Genomic DNA, 21,253 nt, shown 5'->3' on the forward strand with positions numbered 1-21,253 from the left:
CAAAACAAAAATTACTTACAAATAAACTAACCAACAACTTAAATTAATAAAATAATATATCTCATACACATTTTTTGCAAGGTAAACCTAAAATACAAATCACAAAATCATATAAAAAATAATAAACTAGATCACAAGTAAAGTATATTCCGTCCGTAGTGCGGACCGATCCTAGTTACTAGTAAAACTTATCCGTGTAATTAAATTTCTAGTATAACAATTAAATTTTTAGTAAAACTTATCCGTGTAATTAAAACTTATTTGATATGTCTAAACTTGACATATAATGAATTGATGATTATAAAAGATACATGAATATAAAGAAATTAGGTCTTTTAATATTGCAAAGAAGAATCATATGCCTTACAACTACAAGAAAATAAAATACTATTTTTTGTATCAATTTTACTTATTTTTAACATTCTGTTCTATTGACATTTAATCTTTTCCAATAAGAGAAAATGTCTGCTATGTCGGTTTTTTCATCCTTTCTTAAGTGGGTTATATTATAACAAAAAAAAATAAGCAGGAAAGAATCTATGGACAGTTTGTCGTGTGTGGAGGCAAGAAGTCTACCCAAATGTTCCTTTTGGGCATAATGATGTTTATAAGTATCCAACGGTTGCATTATATATATTTACATACAATAATTAGGCAAACAATAATCAATATTTAGCATTCGATGATAAATAGTCATTTTTGGTAACCCCATAAGATGTTATCAGCTTTAGAACAGATGTAACGGTAGTTTAGATGTGATACCGTTACATGTGAAAATTTGAGTTTATCTCAAAACAGTTTTGTATGATTCTAAATTATACTCAGACTTCAAGTCATACTCATTTAAAAAAAAACTTACAAATGGCTTGTAATAGTATGATTCGGCTGTTAATTATAGTGTTAGTTTGGGGAAAACAACTATAGTGCTAATTGGATCCAAATGCTCATGTTTTACAAATTGATGACATTACTTTATGCTAACTATATACTGCCATTACTGCTCAAATCTAGATAAGTGTTGATGTTTAACTTTCAAATCCGGGAATTAGCCATCTAGAAATTTTTTTAAAACACAAAAAACTAGGATAACTCTGGCTCCGAAAATATATGATCTCATCTTATTATTGTGACAGTAAAAAGTAAATGTTGTTATGTTTTCAGTCTAATTTTCATTTCCAAAAATGACAGATGTTGTACAAAGACCTTTTTCATAAATTTAACATTCATTGCAAAATATGAAATTGGTTTTGGCTCTTTTAATTCTTGAATAAAGTCTATTTAATTTTAATTTTTCTCAAACTATAAAATTTGTTATTTGTTAGCTTACTAAGAAAAAAAAAGAAACTTGATTAACTAAAATAAATGAGGTTAAAAACAAAAAAACAAATGTTAAAAGGCAAAAACAATTGAATTGAAAGAGCGATCTAGATTTTTTTTTAAACACTGAAAGTTAGGATAACTCTGGTTCTGAGAAGTGAGAACGTGTGATCTAATCTTATTATTGTGACATTAAAAAGTGAATGCAGTTATGTTTTCAGTCTTATTTTCATTTGCAAAAGTGTCAGATATTGTACAAAGGTTTTTTCGAATAAATTTGACATTCATTACAAAATGTGAAGTTGATTTTAGTTCTTTTAATTCTTCAATAAAGTCTGTTTAATTTCATTTTTTTCTCAAAATATAACATTTGTTATTTGTTACCATACTAAGAAAAAAAGAAATTTGATTAACTAAAACAAAGAAGGTTAAAAACAAAAAAATATAAATATAAAAAGGCAAAACAATTGAACCGAAAGAGCGGTCTAGAAATTTTTTAAAACACTAAAAGTTAGGATAATTCTGATTCCGAAAATATATGATCTTATTATTGTGACAGTAAAAAGTGAACGCGATTATCTTTGTAGTCTTATTTTCAGTTGCAAAAGTGACAGATGTTGTACAAATGCTTTTTGAATAAATTTAACATTCATTACAAATGTGAAATTGGTTTTAGTTCTTTTAATTCTCGAATAAAGTCTGTTTAATTTCATTTTTCTCAAACTATAACATTTGTTATTTGTTACCATGCTAAGAAAAAAAAAGAAATCTGATTAAGTAAAATAAAAGAGGTTATAAAAATAAATAAACGTAAAAAAATAAAAATAACTAAATTGAAAGAGCGGTTTAGAATTTTTTTTAAAACACTGAAAGCTAGGATAATTTTGGTTCTGAGAATTTGTGATCTGATTTTATTATTGTGAAAGTGAAAAATGAATGCGGTTATGTTTTCATTTTAATTTTCATTTGCAAAAGCTACAAATGTTGTACAAATGCTTTTTGAATCAGTTTAACATCTATTACAAAAAAAGTGAAATTAGTTTTAGTTCTTTTAATTCCTTAACAAACCGTGTTTAATCTATTTTTTTCTGAAACTATAACATTCGTTATTTGTTGCCTTGCTAAGAAAAAAAAGAAAGAAATCTGATTAACTAAAATAAAGAAAAGGGGTTAAAGACAAAAACAAAATAAATAAACGTAAGGAGGTGTCTGAAGTCAATATTTTTCTGACAACATCTTCACTAACACACAAGAGAGAGAAAGAGAACTAAAACTCTCAATCCTCCGCCATAGCTGAGCTTCCCTTTTCCTTCTTGCACTCTTCTCTCCCCCTCTCTAGATTTTCCCCCTGAAATGGACCCCCCTCAAGCTAACATTGACCGGGAGGAACTTCAGGTCGATTGCTCGGCGACGGTAGATCCAACGGCGAGACACAATTCAGCCGGAGGAGGAGGAGGAGCTAGGTACAAGCTCATGTCACCGGCAATGCTTCCGATCTCGAGGTCTACTACTAACATCACGATTCCTCCCGGGTTGAGTCCGACGTCGTTTCTTGAATCTCCCGTTTTCATCTCCAACATCAAGGTTAATCAGTAGCACCTACTCTCTCTCTCTCTCTCTCTTGTGGAAAGCTCTCCGCGTTTCTCATCACTTTGGTGGTTTCGATTGAAAAAATTAGGTTTTCTGATTGCATTTTTGGGAAATTAGGTTTATAAATTTGGAATTAGATTCAGTCAGCTTTCTCAGTATCCAAAAAAGAAGATAACTTTGTTTGGTTTTCTTGTTGCTTCAGTTCCGATTCGGACCATTGTTTCATGTTCCTAAGATTCTTGTAGTAGTGCTTAGTGGGGGGAGGTTGTTAGTTGGGTCCGTTCTGTAATTTTGGTGAAGATGCTTCCTGTTTGCCCATAAGGAAATAACATTAGACTTGTGTTTCCATTTTTGTTTCTTACTCTTTTTTACAAGTGCTTTTGATTTATTTGCCCTTAGGTTAAGTGGCCTTGGCTCAGATTCTGATTCTTCACGTTACTAGACTCTCTGCATTTGTGTCCGTCCACATTGTTCTCTCGAATAAACCCTTTCTTTATATCATCTTCCATTGGTACTCACTTGTTTTAATATAATATATACACATTGTTGATCTTCCCTGTGTTTGGTGCTGCTTTTTTTTTTCCTCTTTGTTAAATTTTTTTCCTGTTAGCTGTATAAGGAACTCCATTTTCTTGTTTAAGATATTGAATGATTCTGTCGGTGTGATAGTAAAAGTACTTTATATCATGTTCACCATCTAGAGCTTTAGCTTCATTTATGCACATATATCAAAGTGAAGTGATGATATGCTTAATTACATTTTGGCATCTATTAGTACATCTTCTGATTGAACAAGAGTTTTGCTTGTTATGTTTTAGACGAGTGGGTCCTTCCATTTGAGTTTTACATAAACATCATCCTTTTTTGATAATGGATCAGAAAGAATGATTTTTTTTTTGTGGTCTTTTGTTTATGTTTTATTCATGTTATTGATATGTGAACTTTCTTTAATTTTCAGCCAGAGCCTTCCCCTACTACTGGTTCTCTGTTCAAGCCCCGGCCAGTGCATGTTAGCTCAAGTTCTTATACAGGTAGGGCATTCCATCAGAACACCTTCACCGAGCACAACTCCAGTGAATTTGAATTCAGGCCTCCTGCTTCCAATATGGTATTTTTCCACTTAAGTGCTCTTTGTAATGCTTATTATGGTATGTGTTGTTCATAGATTGGATACAATCTAAACTCCAGCCACTGGCTGATATTTGTTTAGAAAGGAACCTTATATCCACAAGCTGAAAGTTCTTATATTCCTTGCCTTTTGTTGCATGGTGGAGTTGTCTAAATCTATTTATTGATTTCAAGGTGTATTCAGAGCTTGACAAGCATAAAAGGGAGCCACCAGTACAATTTCAAGACCAGGGCCATGGATCCTCACACTCACCTGAGGCTGCAGCTTCCTCAAGTGAACCAAGCCGGCCTACTCCTCCTGTTCAGACGCCACCAACGAGCTCAGATATCCCGGCCGGATCTGATCAAGAGGAATCAGTCCAGACGTCGCAAAACGAGTCCAGGGGAAGTGCGCCGCCGACGGTATTGGCTGACGATGGTTACAACTGGAGAAAGTATGGTCAAAAGCATGTCAAAGGGAGTGAGTTTCCACGGAGCTATTACAAATGTACACATCCTAACTGCGAAGTGAAGAAGTTATTTGAAACGTCTCATGATGGCCGTATCACCGATATTATCTACAAGGGTACACATGACCATCCTAAACCTCAACCTGGTCGCCGAAACTCTGGTGGTGTTGGTATGGCTGCACAAGAAGAAAGGGTAGGTAAGTATCCTCCAATGACTCGCCGAGACGGTGGTAACCTTATCTAATTCTTTAGAGAAGATTTGCACTTACTCCCCTTGACTATATCTGCTCCTTTTATTTCTGAGTACAGAGAAGGGAGTCTACAGCTTGTCTCAAGCCATTGAGCAAACTGGTAACCCTGAGGTAGCTTCTACAAATAACGATGGTGGAGACGTTGCAGCGTCAAATAGGAACAAAGATGACCCGGAGGACGATGATCCATATACAAAACGGAGGTATTTAGAATTTAAAGAAAGGATTCAGGTGCTTGCTTGCTTTGGAACCGTGATTTGAGATGATGGAAACTTTGTTCTACGTTTTAATGATGCAGGAGGTTGGATGGGAACATGGAAATAACTCCACTAGTGAAACCTATCCGGGAGCCTAGGGTTGTTGTTCAAACCCTGAGTGAGGTTGACATACTTGATGATGGTTATAGGTGGCGTAAGTATGGGCAAAAGGTCGTCAGGGGAAACCCAAATCCAAGGTTCGTAGTTTAAGATGATAGCTACAACAGTTTAGTCTTTGTTTTCAAGGGGCTAGTTGTTTGGTTTGAGCATAATGTTTCATCTGACATTTCTTGCAGGAGCTATTACAAGTGCACAGCTCCAGGATGCCCAGTGAGAAAACACGTGGAGAGGGCATCACATGACCCAAAAGCTGTAATAACAACATACGAAGGCAAACACAATCACGATGTTCCCACTTCAAAGTCTGGCAGCAGCAACCATCATGAAATCCAGCCTCGGTTCAGACCACCAGATGAAACAGACACCATAAGCCTCAATCTCGGAGTTGGAATCTCGTCTAATGGACCTAACGAGAACCAACAACTCGTCAACCAGACTCACCCAAATGGAGTCGGATTCAGGTTTGTTCATGCAGCTCCCGTATCAACTTACTATGCTAGTATGAATCAGTATGGCCCTAGAGAAACCCAGAGCGAGACTCAAAACGGTGACATCTCGTCCCTGAACCATTCTTCATCTTACCCGTATCCGCATAACAACATAGGGAGAATACAAACGGGTCCTTAGAAGACAAAAAGGAAACAACACTCTTCTTAGGTTTAGGAATGGAATGAAACATGGTTTCTATATGATTCCTCCATCACTGCAGAGGAGCTGATCTTGATTTATACTTATCTCCCACTATATAATATTTGTATTGTGTGTCACCTGTTTTGAATGTGCTGTAAAAACACACAAGATGTTAATGCTTTTATCAGTATAATACTACTATAAAAAAAAACTCTTTCTTCTTCGTCTTGGTAATGCATATAAGTAGTTATATGATTTCTCCAGATTGAACAAGTCATGATCTTCCACATGTTCAACACCTCTTATTTTATGTGCAATTTGTTAAAGACCAAAACCCGTTCCTACGGACAAAAGTCATTAACCTTACTCACTGCGTGGTCTTGAAGCAGACAAGTACACAAGTTTTGCCCATTTAGATAGGAATATAGGATAGTATGATTTGTCCTTTTTGGTCAAGAATCTATCGTCATCGATCCTCGAGATGCAAACTTTGGTGAAATCCAGACCATTCAACAAGTCTCTTTAAAGCATCGGATCTGGACGGTGATGCTTCCTCAGACATCCATCCGACGTGGCATTTAACTGTATTTAAAATTTGGTTTTGCGTCCGAATCCTTTTCATTTCTCTCTCTCTCTCCGCATAAACAAAGAAAAAGCTATTTGGTTCTGTTCCGAAGAAAGGCAAAAGAAAAGAAGTACAGTAAACTCAGTGCCTAGCGTTGAGACAAGTGAGGTAAGATTCCAAAGTCTTGTGCTTTTATAACCCTGTGGTTGCGCTGACTGTGTGTTTCGTGCTTTGTTTGAAGTCGCATGCTCTTTTGATTGTGTGAGACGAGAAGTTAGGGTTTCGTATCGTATGTGCTTCTTTTGATCTGTGAATTTCGATTTTGTGAGAATCTACTGCCTTTATGTTCCTGTTTGACGCTGTAACGTTACCTGCAAAATGCACGAATTTGACTAATTTTGAGAGATTCAAGTGAAAAGAGATGAGGATCTTTGTGTGTGATTCTTTTTGATCTTCTTGTTCAGATCTAAAGTAGGAATAGGAGATAATTATGGAACACGCATGTGATCTAAACTAGATTTCTCTCACTGTTTCTTTTTGGTTTTTTTTTTTTTTGCATATATGCCAAGTCAACGCGTTTAACAAGTTTTTTAAAAATGGGATTGATGTTCTGTTTTTGCTACTGTTTGGGTGTAGTTTCAGTTCAGAAGATGATGAATTTGTTTATAGGGATCGTTTGGTTTCTGCTATCTCACCAAAGTTGATAATCATGAACTTGGTTTCTCTTGCAGGCTTTGATATCTCACCGGGGAGTGGAAAAAGATCTACTCAACTGTTTTAACAATGGGGGAAGAAGATACAAAGGCAACCGTTGAGCCAACCGCAACAGATACTAGCTCTCTTGAAAAGTCATCAGAGGAGAAGGCTGGCGGTAAGGAAACACATGAAGAGCCTAAGAAGGGTGAGGAGAAGGCGGCTGAACCAGAGAAAATGGAGATAGATGCTGAGATAAAGAAAGATGAAGAGTTAGTGGTTAAGAGTAACGAAGAGGTTGCTGGGACTGATAAAATGGAAGAGGACGTTACTGTGACCAAAGATGAGGGACAAGCAGAGGCTACCAAGATGGATGAAGATGCAAATGGACAGAAAGAGCAAACTGATGATGGTGTTTCTGGAGGTGGTGCTGTGGAAGATACTGTGATGAAGGAAAATGTGGAATCTAACAATGCCAAAGATGATGAAAAGGAAGAGAGTATTACCGAAGCAGATCAGAATAAAGCTGGGAAAGAATCAGAGGAGGATGTAAAAAATGAAGGTGATAAGGCAAACGGAACAAAAGATGAGAAGGCAGGAGATATCGAAGAGGAAGATAAAAAGGTGGAGACTGTTGATGAAAATAACAAGGAGCAGAATAAGGAGGAGGATTTGGCTGAAGAAGGGAAAGAAGAAGAAGATAAGGAAGTTGAAAAGGCAAAGGTGGAAGATGAAGAAAGAAGTGAGGATGAGAATGACAATGAACAAGTGGAGAGTCAACCTGCAAAGGAAGATGAGAAAGAAGAGACAAATGATGATAAGGAAGATGAGAAAGAGAAGAACAAGAGTTCTAAGAAGCGTGGGAAAGGAAAGAGTTCTGGTGAAAAGATTCGCAAGAAGACAAAGGATGAGGAAGAAAAAAAGGATTCAGAACCAAAGACTCCTTTCTCTGATCGCCCTGTGCGTGAGCGCAAATCTGTTGAGAGGCTTGTCGCAGTGATTGATACAGACTCTTCCAAAGAATTCCGTATCGAAAAGGTTTGCCAATACTTCCCTAAGCTGAGTAGAACTTCGTTGCTAGATGTGCTCATAATTATCTTTTGGATATTGCAGGGGCCAGGTGCATATCTCAAAGACATTCCCAGCGGTATGTTCATGCTATGTCAATATTCTTTTGAAATGTTTCTCGTTGAGTTTAGCAATTCCGCTGGTTCAGAAGCAAAGTTTCCTGCTAACCAAAATTAAAAATCATAAGCAACATTTAAATACCTTTATTGGTTCCATTTTGTTCATGTAATCTGTAGTTGAAACGAAATAGATAACTTGAACGTTTCTCTGTAGTTGCTTACAAGGTAACTAGGAAGAAGTCTGATGAGACTCTGAAGTTGCTGCACACCATTCTATTTGGTGGGAGGAGAGGGAAGGTGAGTGTCATATTTTTCCGCTCCAATAGTCTTAATTCTAAACTGTCAATCGCATGCATACTCTTGAGGGTTATCAGTAGCTGTTTGAACACAGGTTCTGTAGCTCTTTTGTTAGCATCAAGTCTGCTAATCATGTTTATGTATGGCTCATTACTTAATGTTTTAACAGGCTCCTCAGGTCAAGACAAACATATTGAGCTTCTCAGGTTTTGTATGGCATGGAAATGAGGTGTGCAACATCACACATGAACATTATTTTTATGTATACCTTTGCCTTGTGTATAATTGTGTCTTTGGTATTTGCAGGAAAAGGCAAAAGAAAAAATAAAAGAGAAGTTTGATAAATGTATCAAAGACAAACTGGTGGAGTTTTGCGAAATGTTTGACATACATGTTACCAAGGCTACAACAAAGGTCATTAATCTCTAAGCTCTTGTTCTTGAGATTCATTGTTTTCTTGCGTGAATAGTTAGGCTTCATGTGACCAAGTTATGATAATTCATTTCCCCATTGAATCAAATACGTCAACTTATTGTTGCATGTTTTCTCATCACAGGAAGATATCGTCACGAAACTGTTTGAGTTTTTGGAGAAACCTCATGCGAAAGGCGACGCTCCAGCTAGTGAGAAAGAGAAGGTATTTTTGTGTTGAAAACATTTTTTATTTAGAATTTACTTGTGCCTCTTGCATTCTCATTAAAGATTCTGCTGATACAGTCAAGTAAGGGAGCCAAACGCAAGAGAACTCCCAAGAAAAGCTCGCCTGCAGCTGTGACTTCATCCTCCAAACGATCAGCAAAGGTATGAATGCGTAGCTTAGAGTCTCAGTACTGCTTATCTTTAACTGTCCATCTCTGACTATATTATTTCCACTGCCTTTGCAGAGCCAACGAAAGTCTGAAGAAGGAACAAAGGCTGCCAAAAAGAGTTTAGCTCTTTCTGAAGATGAGTCTGAAGAGGAGAAAGAGGAAGAAAAACAAGAAAAGGAGCAGAAGAGTGCAGAAGAGGAGGAGAATGAAAATGGTATTCCCGATAAATCTGAGGATGAAGCACCTCAGCCTTCTGAAAGCGAGGAGAAAGATGAATCTGAGGAAGAGGAAACGCCGAAGAAGAAGAAGAAACGTGGTTCTAAACTATCAGCTGAGAAGAAAGAATCAGCAGGGAGAGCCAGGAACAAGAAAGCGTCTGTCGCTGCAAAAGCCAGTCCACCCGAGAAAGTTACACAGAAGCGATCATCAGCAAAACGAAAGAAGACAGATGATGACAGTGATACAAGTCCAAAGGCGTCCTCTAAGAGGAAGAAGTCTGAAAAAGCTACCAAGGCCTCCACCTCTACCCCTTCAAAGTCTGCATCAAAAGAGAAGCCAGGTTTGGATACTGTCCTCTTTTTCTTTATCTTCCACTAAGATGATTGCTTAGGTAGAATACATCATGTGTGGGAGAGTGTAGGGTACTTTGTTTGCAGAAGCTAGCCAAAGCTAATATTGCTGTCACTAATGTCTTTTAACACCATCTTAATCTGTGGGTTTGTGCCTATGCTAGAAGTTAAAGGAGCTGGAAAAGGGAAAGAAAAAACCAAAGGGCCAAGTGATAAAGTGCTGAAGAATGCAATCATTAAGATACTGAAAAGGGTCGACTTTAATACGGTGAGTTCATATCTCAGCCTTTAATATTCGAGACAGTTTTAACTACTACTTGGGATTCTTCAGAACAAACTTTTTGGTTGCATAAAAATTCCTGCATTTTCTGAAGGCTGATTAGAGTTTCTTGTAAAATATCTATACAAACTGTGAATTATCTACTTATATAGATAACCTTATAAGATCATTGTTGTTCTTCTACAGGCTACATTCACGGACATCATCAAAGAACTTGGTATGAACAGATTGGTTTCACTCTATCATTATTTTCTTCAGTGTTATCTTGTCAGATTCTGATTATGTATGGTAACACACATTGTTTCACCTATATTTCAGGGAAGGAGTTCAAAGATGATCTCACCCCAAGAAAGTTATCTATAAAGCTGATGATCCAAAGTGAGCTCACCAAATTAGCAGAAGAGGCTGAAGAAGAAAAGATAGAAGATGAGAAAGAAGAGGATGCAGAGAAGAAGAAAGCAGGAGGGTCTACTGGTACTGAGAAAGAGAAAGAAGAGGATGCAGAGAAGGAGAAAGCAGAAGGGTCTGCTGGTAGTGTGAAGGAGAAAGAAGAGGAAACAGTGAAGGAGAAAGCAGGAGGGTCTGCTGGTAGTGTGAAGGAGAAAGAAGAGGAAACAGTGAAGGAGAAAGCAGGAGGGTCTGCTGGTAGTGTGAAGGAGAAAGATGAGGAAACAGTGAAGGAGAAAGCAGGAGGGTCTGCTGGTAGTGTGAAGGAGAAAGATGAGGAAACAGTGAAGGAGAAAGCAGGAGGGTCTGCTGGTAGTGAGAAGGAGAAAGAAGAGGAAGCAGTGAAGGAGAAAGCAGGAGTGTCTGCTGATGGTGAGGAGGTGAAATCCTAAACTCCTTTCTGATCACATGGCACATACTGAGACTCTCTCCCCCTTAGCCTAAATGTTGTTGTATGATGCTTAGTAGACAGTCATCTGGCAAATGTATAAGATAAACCGTGGATGTAATCCTTTCTTGTTTTGTTTAGTCTGGACCAACTTTACTTTTGGTAAGAGACAAGAGGAAGAAGCATAGCCAAAAGAAAGATAGGTTGCTTGTATGTCTATACAATTTAACATAAAGCCTCCTTAGATGTCGTTTGATTTGTAAGGCTCTCCCTTTTCAGACATTGTCCAGTTTTCTCAGTACCCTTCTTCTGGTAGCAGAGGAAGCCAATGGTAATAAACGAATATTATTATCTAGATTCCCTTGCTGTTTTCATGTTTTTATTTGTATATTAAGATGTATATGCAAACTTGACTAAGGCACATCCGATCTAAAGAGACGACAACGTTTTTCAAGGCAAATCTGTTTTAAGCAACTTGGCTTGTGCAAGTAAAGATTGTGCCTGCTGGCTTCAGTTCACCTGTGCCTCTCTCATTCATTTGACTCTGTATGGAGAAGCAAATGCAACAACACGTGTGATGGTTTACCATTAAACAGATGTCTCAAAGGGCTTTTATATGGGCTTTCTTTCTCATGCAAACAAATCTATTTTCTTAGTCTTATCCTTGTACAGTTGGAAGTTAAATTACTTTGAAAGTTTCAAAAGAAAGAAAAACTTAGTGAAGCAAAGGAAGAAGAAGATCAGAACCTGAAACCACCTTCGAAGCATCAAGTCAACGAGGTATGTTTTTAGTTCTCCATCCTTTACCGAGTCTACTCGAATCTGCAGTTAGCTTCCGTGCTTTTGACTTTTCTTTGGAGCTTGACTTTGGTATACTTTAAGTCAAGGGATCCTTGTTAGTCCGTTTCTGCTTGATCCTAGTACTACTACTAACACTTTTTTTCTGCTAATATCATTTGTTGAAAATGGTTTTTGTTGGATCCTACACGACCATATCCTTGTGTTGCGTCTTGGAGACACCACAGATTTGGAACTGAACTGAACTGAACAAGGATTTCTCTTTTGATTCTGAGACTTTTCAGTCCTGTAAACATGTCTGGGCACCATGGTGAAGAAGCTGAAGATGAACATATGGAGGATGATGATACTTTGGGAGCAGATTTTGAGAATCTTATGTGTTCTGCTGATACAATTGCTTCTCATGCTCCTAACAGAAAGGACATTCAGGGAATCTCATGGGATAAACTTAGTCTCACCAGAGAAGAATACAGAAAAAGTAGGCTACAATCCTATAGAAACTATGAAAACATACCAAACTCAGGCGAGGCATCTGGGAAGGTCTGAAGAGTTACACATCATGTTTATCCATTGGTACACATACAAAACTTCTCCTTTGTATTCTCACTCTGATTCTGCACATTTGGAAAACCAGGACTGTCTAGATTCAGAGAAAGGAAGCTCTTTCTATATGTTCAAGAAGAATTTTAGATCTGTAACACCTACTATTCTCCATTTTCAGGTTTGTCAAATGTTACTTCTGCATCTATTCTCCATCTCTGAATATAAAAGATTGGTTGAATGTTTTGTTTTTTACTTTTCCTTTTTGCAGCTGAGGGAGTTGGTGTGGGCTACATCTAACCATGATGTTTACCTGATGTGCAACAACTCTATTACTCATTGGTCTACTTTAACAAGTAGTAGGGATGAGGTTCTTGATCTTGCTGGTCTAGTAACCCCATCTGAGGTGTGAGCTTTACTCATTTTCAGTTTCTACTAACTTGTGTCTCTCTTTTCTTTCTTCTTTCTTGATTTCTCAAAAGCCTATTTTTCTTTATATAACTTTTGTTCAGGAACATCCTGGAAGTTTGTTAGAAGGATTTTCAAAGACACAAGTCAGCAGTCTGGCAGTAAAAGATGGGATGGTTGTTGCTGGTGGGTTTTCTGGTGAACTCATTTGCAAGGTTAGTTTGATCTGTTTCATGCTTAGAAGCTGCTTTGAAATCATGTACTCATGTTTACTTCTTTGTCTGAATCCAGCATCTTGATAGACCTGGTGTGAGCTTCTGCTACCGCTTAACTAGTGAAGAAAACGCCATAACTAATTCTGTTAATATACACAGGAACTCCAGGTATCACTTCTCCTTGCTATATTGAATGTTTGGACCTTCTCAGTTTAGTAATGGACTCTAAACAAAAAAGAACTTCTTAATGAACTTTTGTATATAGTGGTGCACTTCATTTCATGGCTTCAAGTAATGACGGTGGAGTCAGAAACTTTGATATGGAAACTTATCAGCTTGTCCAGCACTTCCATTATCCCTGGCCAGTGAATGTGAGTTTACTTCTCCTTTACCTTCTCACCATTTGATTGTGTTTTTTTGTGGTTTAATATGAAATTATGGCAGCATTCTTCGGTTAGTCCTGATGGGAAACTAGTAACAATCCTTGGAGATGACCCAGATGGTTTGTTGGTGGACTCCAACAACGGGGAGGTAGGTACTTCAACTTTTTTTGCAGCTACTTACTTTGTCTGAAGCATCAATGGAGTCTCATACTCTGTGTCTTTGAGTTTTCTAGACGGTGGGGAGGTTATATGGTCACTTGGACTATTCATTTGCATCAGCTTGGCATCCTGATGGAATGACCTTTGCCACGGGGAACCAGGACAAGACCTGCCGTGTGTGGGACGTAAGGAATCTGTCTAAATCTGTGGCAGTATTAAAGGGAAACCTCGGAGCCATCCGTTCTATCAAGTTCACTTCCGATGGTCAGTACATGGCCATGGCTGAGGCGGCAGACTTTGTCCACATTTACAACACCAAAACAGGATACATGAAAGAGCAAGAGATTGATTTCTTTGGGGAGATATCAGGAATCTCCTTCAGTCCTGACACTGAGTCTCTCTTCATTGGCGTATATGATAGATCATATGGTAGTCTTATGGAGTTTGCTCGAGAAAGGGTACACAATACGTTTCAGTTTCATATAAGCATCATACAACTTGGTGCATATGGCATGTCTTGTGTTTAAAACGTTGATTCTTCTTCTTCTTCTCCAGGTTTCTGGAATTGCATTGTGATCTCAGAGTTCTTGGAACATCTTCAATAGAGAGTTCTTGGAACATCTTCAATAGATTCTGCCTTGAAGGTTCTATATATGGTAGATTATAGAATCGTCGTTCCAAATAACAGATTACTCATTTCCAGTTCATGACATGTCGATTCTGTTAATGCAGTGTGCTAAAAACTGTTCTGAGTTGATTGTATTATATCGTATTAGTATTCCAACAAAGTAAATGAAGAAGTGAGACTTGTGTTTTAATTCTATAAACCAAACTTATAGCCGAAATGTCACGTTGGTAGAGCAATAAAATAAGACTCCGGCATCAACTGAGACAAAATAACCGTTAGCTGCAATATTTACTGTATTATAATGAAGCATGACGTGGTCTTACATGCTCCTTCTTGATGGTTCTAGTGGTTTATGTGCACTCGTTCAGCAGGTGGTTCTTCTTCTTTGAGCTTGTTCAGCGTCACATTATCTCGATTACTGAACTTTTGAATAGTTAGGTTTAGGGGGCTTTGAGATAAAGTTTTTTGGATTTCTCACTTAAAATTTATTACCTTTAAATTAGAGTGATCCAAATGTTTTATATTTTATTCATGTTCCTTTGAAACTTCCGATAGAGAGTTCGGAACTTCTCCAACGGAAAGTTTTAATAGTTTCTAATGATTTTAGAAAAAGAATAAAAATATAAAATTAGGAGAGAGAATACCCATAAATTTTTAATTAAGTCGACGTCAATTTTTTTTTTTTAATTAAGTCTCTGTATGATATTTTATAAAAACTCATTTCTCCATGTGTTAGTATCTAATTAGTTGAACTATTTCATTTTAATTAAAATTTAATTATTTACTTATAATATTTTAAAGTAATAATAGTTTGGTGTTAGTAACCTCTTTTTAAGAATCCATTCGTTAATGTTGCTCTTATATTCACACAAGGTTTACCTAATAAGGCTTATGATCCATTAACTTTTACATAATCTCAATAAATTCAATCTCTTTGTTCATCGGTTCTTCGTATTTGAATAAATGGTTTCTACAACGGAGGGATGGTAAAAGCTGGTTTGTTTTCAAAAATCTTTTCTCAAGATTTAGGAGCTTAAAACATTACAAGTACAATCTTAACTTAGCTTTTGTCTAAACAAAGCTTCTAGCAAAAAAACAATTTAATAATATTTTTCCTTTATATAGTATTCTAGTTCTTATAAATTTGCATTATTTTATATGTATATCAAATTAGATTTAACTATTAGCTCAAGCGGTAAAGTATTGGTAGTTAGACTAGGGATTGCATCCCTCCGATCTTAGTAGACATGAGTCTAGTTTTCACCGACTTAAATCGCTTTATTTTGGTAGTTAGGCTTTTTTCTTACCTTCTTGTTTTGTTCGGGAATAACTTGAACCGAAATTTTGTTGATATTAATATAAATAACACGAATTAAGAATCTATGAAGTGACATTATACTAAACGCTTTCTCCATCAAAATCATAATTTCGGAAGCATTGATGATTTTGTAAAGCATCAAAGAAATTTTCCGTTTTTTTTTTTGTTTTTTTCTAAATGAACACAACAATAAAGTTAATCACATTGCGGATTTCTTGTCGGTAGGTTATTAAAATACATGTATGTATATATATATATTATATATGTATGTAATTACATGGTTCTAAAATTTACGGGAAACCCAACCGAAAGTTTCATAAGTAAAAAATTTTCGGTTGGGTTTCCCGTAAAACTCAAAACCCTGCAATTAAATACACCTATATAATATATACATATAAATACATATATTTTAAGAGCCTACAAGCAAGAAACTCCTAAGATCACCCGCAACGGTATAGTTTGAGGGTCCTTAACACATAATCCTAGACTAATTGGAATAAAATAATATTAACAAAGCTCAGTTTGGTAAGGAGCAGTCCTAATCAAGAGGTTTTAAGGAGCAAATCCTTAGTGACGTGGCAAGATCTTTTCCGATCATCACCGGAGCTAACGTCTTCCGATCACTTATAGAAACCACTTTTAAAACTCATTAAAAGATTAGAATTGCTATAGAAACTTGAATTTTTTTTTTTTTAAAAAATAACTTATAGAAACCACTTTTAAAATTGATTAAAAGATTAGAATTGCTATAGAAACTTGAAAAGAAAAAAAAACTTATAGAAACCACTTTTAAAACTCATTAAAAGATTAAAATTGCTATAGAAACTTGAAAAAAAAAATAACTTATAGAAACCACTTTTAAAATTGATTAAAAAATTAGAATTGCTATAGAAACTTGAAAAAAAATTAAAAAAAATAACTTATAGAAACCACTTTTAAAACTCATTAAAAGATTAGAATTGCTATAGAAACTTGAAAAAAATAATAAAAAAATAACTTATAGAAACCACTTTTAAAACTAATTAAAAGATTAGAATTGCTATAGAAAATTGAAAAAAAAATTAAAAAAATAACTTATAGAAACCACTTTTAAAATTTCTATTAAATCATGTTATAAATAAAAAAAAATTAATTTCACTTTTTTAAAAAAATATAATTTTCTTATTAATAAAGATTCCAAAAGTAAGACCCACTATTGGACTTATATATTGGATTAGGATCCTTAACTATTAAAAAAAAATAGTAAAGTAAGCTTAAGGACTTCATGGTAAGCCTCATCATTGCGGATGCTCTAATAAAGTTGCTGGGCATTCTAAATTTTTAATAAACATGTCATGTCATCCTAGTTGGTATTAAGTTTTGGATTAATCAAAAATATGAAACTGAACCAAAAATCATTATAGTAAACATGCGTATAAACATCATTTGTTTCATTATTTATCTATGTTTACGTTTGTGTTTGCATTAAAATTATTAAAATATGGAAATACAAACATAAGCACACAACATTTTTTTAATGGTGCTATAGTAAAATTGTCTTCACAGTCATTTTTTGGAAAACAAATCATAGTAATTATGATATGAACAAGTTATGATTTGCTTAAGAACTACGGAAAAGACCATCATTTTCCGTGCCATTTTATTCCGATCATCTCAAACTTGATCCACACTCTTGTGCAAATTTTCGGAACATTTTGTTATCTCTTGTGATATTTTATGATTTTATTGGTTGTCAATATATATATCGAAAGAAGAAAATAATCTTAAAGGACAGACAAAGACTGGTTTGTCAATAACCATATCTACTAGTATTTGTAGATACCAAAGGTAAAACGCAACTGCTAGTCTTTTATTCTTTTCTTTTGTCAGCCAACTACTAGTCCCTTTAGATTTAGAGACAGCGACGTATCTTCATTATGAATACTTTTTAATTTTTTGTCAACCTTCATGATGAATACTTTAAAATGTTGTTTGCTTAAGGTAAACATATCTGTTGCACGCTATAACCCATATGTAACCATTTACCAAATTAGCTAATTCTTCGAGATGTAGACTGAAGTAGCTGAACATTACAAAATGAACGGTGGAAAATCTCAGCTCTCAACAGTTTGATTCATTTAATTTATTCTCCTACTTGATTCACACTTTACAAATTTCATTGGTACATTTAAGACTTTTTCATAAGGTTTTCTTGCTTGTAGTATAAAAAGTTTTAAAAAATGTTATAGAAATGTCATAAAAGACCAATAATTACAAATTTAACTCCCGCAAGATTATAATTTGCATAAATGTATAAATCATATATTAGGTCTTACAAAGGTTAATAAAAGTTTAGTTTAGAATATTTTTTTTTTTTTTGAAAAGAGCTTTCTTAGAATAGTTCTTGCGTATGTATAAACTTTATGGAATCATTTTATAAACCTAAAATTTGTGATATTTTAAAATTCATAGGTTTAGTGGTAATTTTTGGAAAAACAAAACAAAATAATGGTAATGTTTGGAATTGACCATATAGGTATATCTATATTTTTAGTGACGTGTATTGGATTAAAGTAAAAACGAATGGAAGCCTATGGTTGCGTAATGTTGCTGGCCGAGTATATATATATAGAGACGTTACGTTTGTTTCTCATGCATTTTCATTAAGACCAAATAGAGATTCCTCCTTCCTACTTAATAGTGGTTATTAACGTCAACAACAAAAATTTCTTAGCCATTTCACCATTAACTATGGATAATTCCATGAGCCTCGAGTCATTGCTCTCCATGCAAGGCGGAGACGGTGACGTCAGCTTCGACAAAAACAGCTTCGGTGCGGCCGCAGCGATAGCCTCGAGCGAACAAATGCTGACGTCAGCCATCCACTCCATGGAGCTCACCCAAGGAGTTCACATACAGATTGCCAATTTAGGCATCGGAGACGGAGGCCACACGTTTTCCATGGTGGACACGGTAGTTGAGGTGTTACGGCGGAAGCTGGCCGTGATTAACGGCGGAACCGAGCCAGAGTTTGAAGTCTACTTCTCCGACCTGCGCCTTTCGAATAGATTCTTCTCGTCGTTTCGACCGTTGGAAGACAGAGTTAACGACTGGGGGAAGAAGTACTACACCTATGGCACTTCCCTCCCGTTCTATATGAGGCTGTTTCCAAAAGGAGAGCTCCATGTTGTTGTGACCACGAGTGCCTTACAATGGCTCTCTCTGGTATATATATCTTTTGATTTAGTTTACTTTACTCTGAATAAAAAAACACATAGTATTTGAGTATCTATATCTATATATATATATATATATATATATATATATATGTAATTAAAAATGCTAATAAAACGAAGCTTCTGATTGATTATTTATTATAAATGAAAACATCTAGTTGAAACTTAATATAATATAAAATCCATTAAATGTTAATGAACAATTTATAAAAAACAACAATTTATAAAGTCAGATCATTCCCAACCAAAAAGTGTATCATTATTTGATTTTGGATATGATAGATACCGAGAAAGGTGATGGAGAAAGGATCGAAAACATGGAATAAGGGAAGGGCGTGGATTCAAGGAGCAGAGCGAGAAGTTGTGGAGGCATACGCGGAGCAGTCACACAAAGACTTAGTCGAGTTCTTGAAATGTCGGAAAGAAGAAATTGTGGTAGGAGGAATGTTGTTTATGTTAATGGCTGGTCGACCTTCTGGCTTAGAGAGTCAAGTCAGTGATGACTCCCGTCTCAAGCTTATTTTCACAACTTTGATGGATCAAGCATGGCAAGATCTAGTAGATGAGGTAATAAGTGCACATCCTGGGGTCATAAACCTTTTTAATGCTCTATATTATACTCGCTTTTTTTTATGTTTTGGTTAAAATTATAAAAATTAAGAATTTTTTTTTTCAAAAAATAATTATTAATAATATAAATTTTAAGTGATTTAATCAATTATAAAGAATGCAATAAAATATTGTGTCAACTAATTTTCAATAAAGTCCAAATTATTTTAAAACATCAAATTTGAAACAACAAATCTCTTCTATGGAAAACATATATGTATCAAGTTGACAAATCATTTTATCATCTTTTTGGTGAGTTTGTAAAAGGGTTCAATAGAAGAGGATAGACGGGATGCTTTCAACATTCCGTTGTACCTTAGAAACACTGAGGAAGTCACGGCTGCGATAGAAAGTTGTGGTGGTTTCAAGATAGAGAAGATGGAGTTACTGAAAATAGCTGACCCTATGAATGCTAGACAACAAGAGTTTATTAAAGATCCGGATTCTTACGGTCGAGCCATGGCTAATTTGGTGCAAGCTGCTCAAATAAAGCGAAAGGTTGAGGCCTATCTCGGTCCTGACCTGACCAACACGTTTTACGAACGGTATGCAGTTCGAGCTGCTAACAACAAAGAATTTCTCACGAAGAATTCTTTCTATTCTATGATCGCTGTTTCAGCGATTCGGGTTTGGTATTAATACACATATGCTTATGTCTACAACATCGTTTGACGGATGCTAGCTGAAATAAGTGATTAGTAGACTGAAACCATATTGTATTTCAGATATATTATAGTGTTGTCCTTTACTTTATCACTCTACACTATGCATTGATGCAAACAGCGGGATATGTAATGTAATAAATCGGCAAACCCTCACACTAATTCTAATAATAATCCAACTATCCAATAGTTTCTAATAATAATCGAAACCTGTATAGGCCATATTTTTTGTGTTCGTCGTCGTATATATATCTTCTTTCCCTTCAGTTTTTTTTGTTTCAACGAAGAACTAAACGGCATCGTATCTCGCCTCATTAATCTGTCTATTCCATCGATTATAGGTTTCTTTGTTCTATTATTTTATTTTCCCTCATGATAAAGGAAAACGTAATCGATGAAAATGAAATGAATAACACTTTGAATTGATGTCATGAAACAATAATTAAACTCTCACATGCCATGAGCTTGGCAGTAGAAAAGCTCAAGAACAGATATGAGGATCCATGGGAGATTTTTCCGGAAAGTAACAGAGAAAAGAGGAGAAGATAACAAACTTTTACAATTTTTTTGACTAATTTCTAATCGTGGTCATCCCTCTTTCTATATAGCTTGTGCTCCTTTGTTTGCTAGTGCACCATAATACTAGATGTCCTCCACTTAGAGCATCTTTATCCCATATACCCTATTAAGGGTTTCTTATTTATTTTTTTTTTTTTTTTAATTTCCTTTTCCTGATTTAAAAAAAAAATTAAAAAGCGGACCAATCGCGGGCTGCCACGTGTCGGTGGGGTCCGTGAATAGTCCAAAACACACACAGAAGACGTCTCTTATTCTACCTACTTTGCATACGTTTTTGTAAAACCTGGGCCTCCCACCGCTTTAGAGACGGTAAAAAGGACGCGATACAGATGCTCTTACAACCTTAAACGTGGCTTAGTAATTGCTTCACCATATTCCTATATCGCCTTAGTCGTAGATTCGTTTATAACTCAGTGACAAAGCCGTGCACGACTGCACGCCATGTATTTAAAAAGGCTTGCTTGAAGCCCCCAATAAATATAGTTATTTTAGAGCCCCAATTTTTATAATATATATTGCAGTCTAGTGGTTAAGAGGTTTGTGTTTCTGAGCAGGGGGTCCCAGTCTAGTGGTCAATAAGGGAGCTGTATTTTACGTAAGCAAGCCACTGCTTAGTGATATATAACTTAGTAAGTATTCGTTTATTGAAATTTTCGAAATATTTGTGGAGCTGTATGATGGTGGACTGGTGGTAAGGATGATGAAAGAAATCATTCGGATTCCCATTGATTTCCCTACGGGAAAGATGTGATCATAAACCAGCTACTTTTGACTCATCATCATCATCACTCCTATCATAAACCGGAAGCATGTTCTGTCTCA

General features: G+C 35.7%; 4 protein-coding genes and 1 non-coding gene across 9 annotated transcripts; all 5 read left to right on the forward strand.

Annotated features, from left to right (window-relative positions):
- The first annotated feature begins 2,467 nt into the window (after nucleotides 1-2,467).
- On the forward strand, nucleotides 2,468-5,965 carry LOC103834838 (probable WRKY transcription factor 20). Of its 3 annotated transcripts, none has more exons than XM_033277110.1 (6): nucleotides 2,468-2,901; nucleotides 3,866-4,015; nucleotides 4,210-4,714; nucleotides 4,794-4,938; nucleotides 5,034-5,189; nucleotides 5,289-5,965. In XM_033277110.1, exons 1-6 carry the CDS (start codon nucleotides 2,671-2,673, stop codon nucleotides 5,737-5,739), a joined length of 1,638 nt encoding a protein of 545 aa, XP_033133001.1. In that variant the 5' UTR covers nucleotides 2,468-2,670; the 3' UTR covers nucleotides 5,740-5,965. The 3 variants fall into 3 exon arrangements, with proteins under 3 accessions (XP_033133001.1, XP_009109173.1, XP_033133002.1); XM_009110925.3 differs by having other exon boundaries at nucleotides 2,486-2,901; nucleotides 4,210-4,681; XM_033277111.1 differs by lacking the exon at nucleotides 2,468-2,901 and adding an exon at nucleotides 3,452-3,472.
- Nucleotides 5,966-6,276: 311 nt separating this feature from the next.
- On the forward strand, nucleotides 6,277-11,180 carry LOC103834839 (DNA ligase 1). Of its 2 annotated transcripts, none has more exons than XM_009110927.3 (12): nucleotides 6,277-6,475; nucleotides 7,039-8,038; nucleotides 8,114-8,147; nucleotides 8,342-8,424; nucleotides 8,594-8,653; nucleotides 8,731-8,838; nucleotides 8,981-9,061; nucleotides 9,142-9,225; nucleotides 9,309-9,792; nucleotides 9,970-10,070; nucleotides 10,269-10,299; nucleotides 10,401-11,180. In XM_009110927.3, exons 2-12 carry the CDS (start codon nucleotides 7,091-7,093, stop codon nucleotides 10,919-10,921), a joined length of 2,535 nt encoding a protein of 844 aa, XP_009109175.2. In that variant the 5' UTR covers nucleotides 6,277-6,475; nucleotides 7,039-7,090; the 3' UTR covers nucleotides 10,922-11,180. The 2 variants fall into 2 exon arrangements, with proteins under 2 accessions (XP_009109175.2, XP_009109174.2); XM_009110926.3 differs by having other exon boundaries at nucleotides 9,967-10,070; nucleotides 10,401-11,176.
- A 308-nt stretch (nucleotides 11,181-11,488) lies between these two features.
- LOC103834840 (uncharacterized WD repeat-containing protein C2A9.03) lies at nucleotides 11,489-14,230 on the forward strand. Of its 2 annotated transcripts, none has more exons than XM_009110928.3 (10): nucleotides 11,489-11,697; nucleotides 12,000-12,255; nucleotides 12,350-12,436; nucleotides 12,527-12,661; nucleotides 12,768-12,878; nucleotides 12,955-13,046; nucleotides 13,144-13,249; nucleotides 13,323-13,409; nucleotides 13,495-13,878; nucleotides 13,976-14,230. In XM_009110928.3, the coding sequence occupies exons 2-10, from the start codon at nucleotides 12,010-12,012 to the stop codon at nucleotides 13,994-13,996; spliced, it is 1,269 nt and encodes a 422-aa protein (XP_009109176.1). In that variant the 5' UTR covers nucleotides 11,489-11,697; nucleotides 12,000-12,009; the 3' UTR covers nucleotides 13,997-14,230. The 2 variants fall into 2 exon arrangements, with proteins under 2 accessions (XP_009109176.1, XP_009109177.1); XM_009110929.3 differs by having other exon boundaries at nucleotides 11,564-11,697; nucleotides 11,991-12,255.
- Nucleotides 14,231-17,734: 3,504 nt separating this feature from the next.
- Nucleotides 17,735-19,951, forward strand: LOC103834841 (gibberellic acid methyltransferase 1). The gene is made up of 3 exons (XM_009110930.3): nucleotides 17,735-18,570; nucleotides 18,864-19,148; nucleotides 19,458-19,951. The coding sequence occupies exons 1-3, from the start codon at nucleotides 18,097-18,099 to the stop codon at nucleotides 19,827-19,829; spliced, it is 1,131 nt and encodes a 376-aa protein (XP_009109178.1). The 5' UTR covers nucleotides 17,735-18,096; the 3' UTR covers nucleotides 19,830-19,951.
- A 1,171-nt stretch (nucleotides 19,952-21,122) lies between these two features.
- Nucleotides 21,123-21,208, forward strand: LOC117127570. The gene has a single exon (XR_004450590.1). It is a non-coding gene; the product is annotated as a small nucleolar RNA R12 (small nucleolar RNA).
- The last annotated feature ends 45 nt before the right edge of the window (nucleotides 21,209-21,253 follow it).

Source organism: Brassica rapa, chromosome A08, assembly GCF_000309985.2.
Source record: "Brassica rapa cultivar Chiifu-401-42 chromosome A08, CAAS_Brap_v3.01, whole genome shotgun sequence".
In the NCBI taxonomy this organism is placed as follows: domain Eukaryota; kingdom Viridiplantae; phylum Streptophyta; class Magnoliopsida; order Brassicales; family Brassicaceae; genus Brassica; species Brassica rapa.

Excerpts from the sequence above, each read along its gene's own strand:
- LOC103834838 (XM_033277110.1), top strand. The coding sequence starts at position 2,671 with ATGGACCCCCCTCAAGCTAACATTGACCGGGAGGAACTTCAGGTCGAT. Across the intron at positions 2,902-3,865 it reads TTTTCATCTCCAACATCAAG|CCAGAGCCTTCCCCTACTAC; the intron begins GTTAATCAGTAG and ends TTTAATTTTCAG. Across the intron at positions 4,016-4,209 it reads GGCCTCCTGCTTCCAATATG|GTGTATTCAGAGCTTGACAA; the intron begins GTATTTTTCCAC and ends ATTGATTTCAAG.
- LOC103834839 (XM_009110926.3), top strand. The coding sequence starts at position 7,091 with ATGGGGGAAGAAGATACAAAGGCAACCGTTGAGCCAACCGCAACAGAT. Across the intron at positions 8,148-8,341 it reads TCTCAAAGACATTCCCAGCG|TTGCTTACAAGGTAACTAGG; the intron begins GTATGTTCATGC and ends GTTTCTCTGTAG. Across the intron at positions 9,062-9,141 it reads CAGCTAGTGAGAAAGAGAAG|TCAAGTAAGGGAGCCAAACG; the intron begins GTATTTTTGTGT and ends CTGCTGATACAG.
- LOC103834840 (XM_009110928.3), top strand. The coding sequence starts at position 12,010 with ATGTCTGGGCACCATGGTGAAGAAGCTGAAGATGAACATATGGAGGAT. Across the intron at positions 12,256-12,349 it reads CAGGCGAGGCATCTGGGAAG|GACTGTCTAGATTCAGAGAA; the intron begins GTCTGAAGAGTT and ends TTGGAAAACCAG. Across the intron at positions 12,437-12,526 it reads CTACTATTCTCCATTTTCAG|CTGAGGGAGTTGGTGTGGGC; the intron begins GTTTGTCAAATG and ends TCCTTTTTGCAG.
- LOC103834841 (XM_009110930.3), top strand. The coding sequence starts at position 18,097 with ATGGATAATTCCATGAGCCTCGAGTCATTGCTCTCCATGCAAGGCGGA. Across the intron at positions 18,571-18,863 it reads CCTTACAATGGCTCTCTCTG|ATACCGAGAAAGGTGATGGA; the intron begins GTATATATATCT and ends TGGATATGATAG. Across the intron at positions 19,149-19,457 it reads GGCAAGATCTAGTAGATGAG|GGTTCAATAGAAGAGGATAG; the intron begins GTAATAAGTGCA and ends AGTTTGTAAAAG.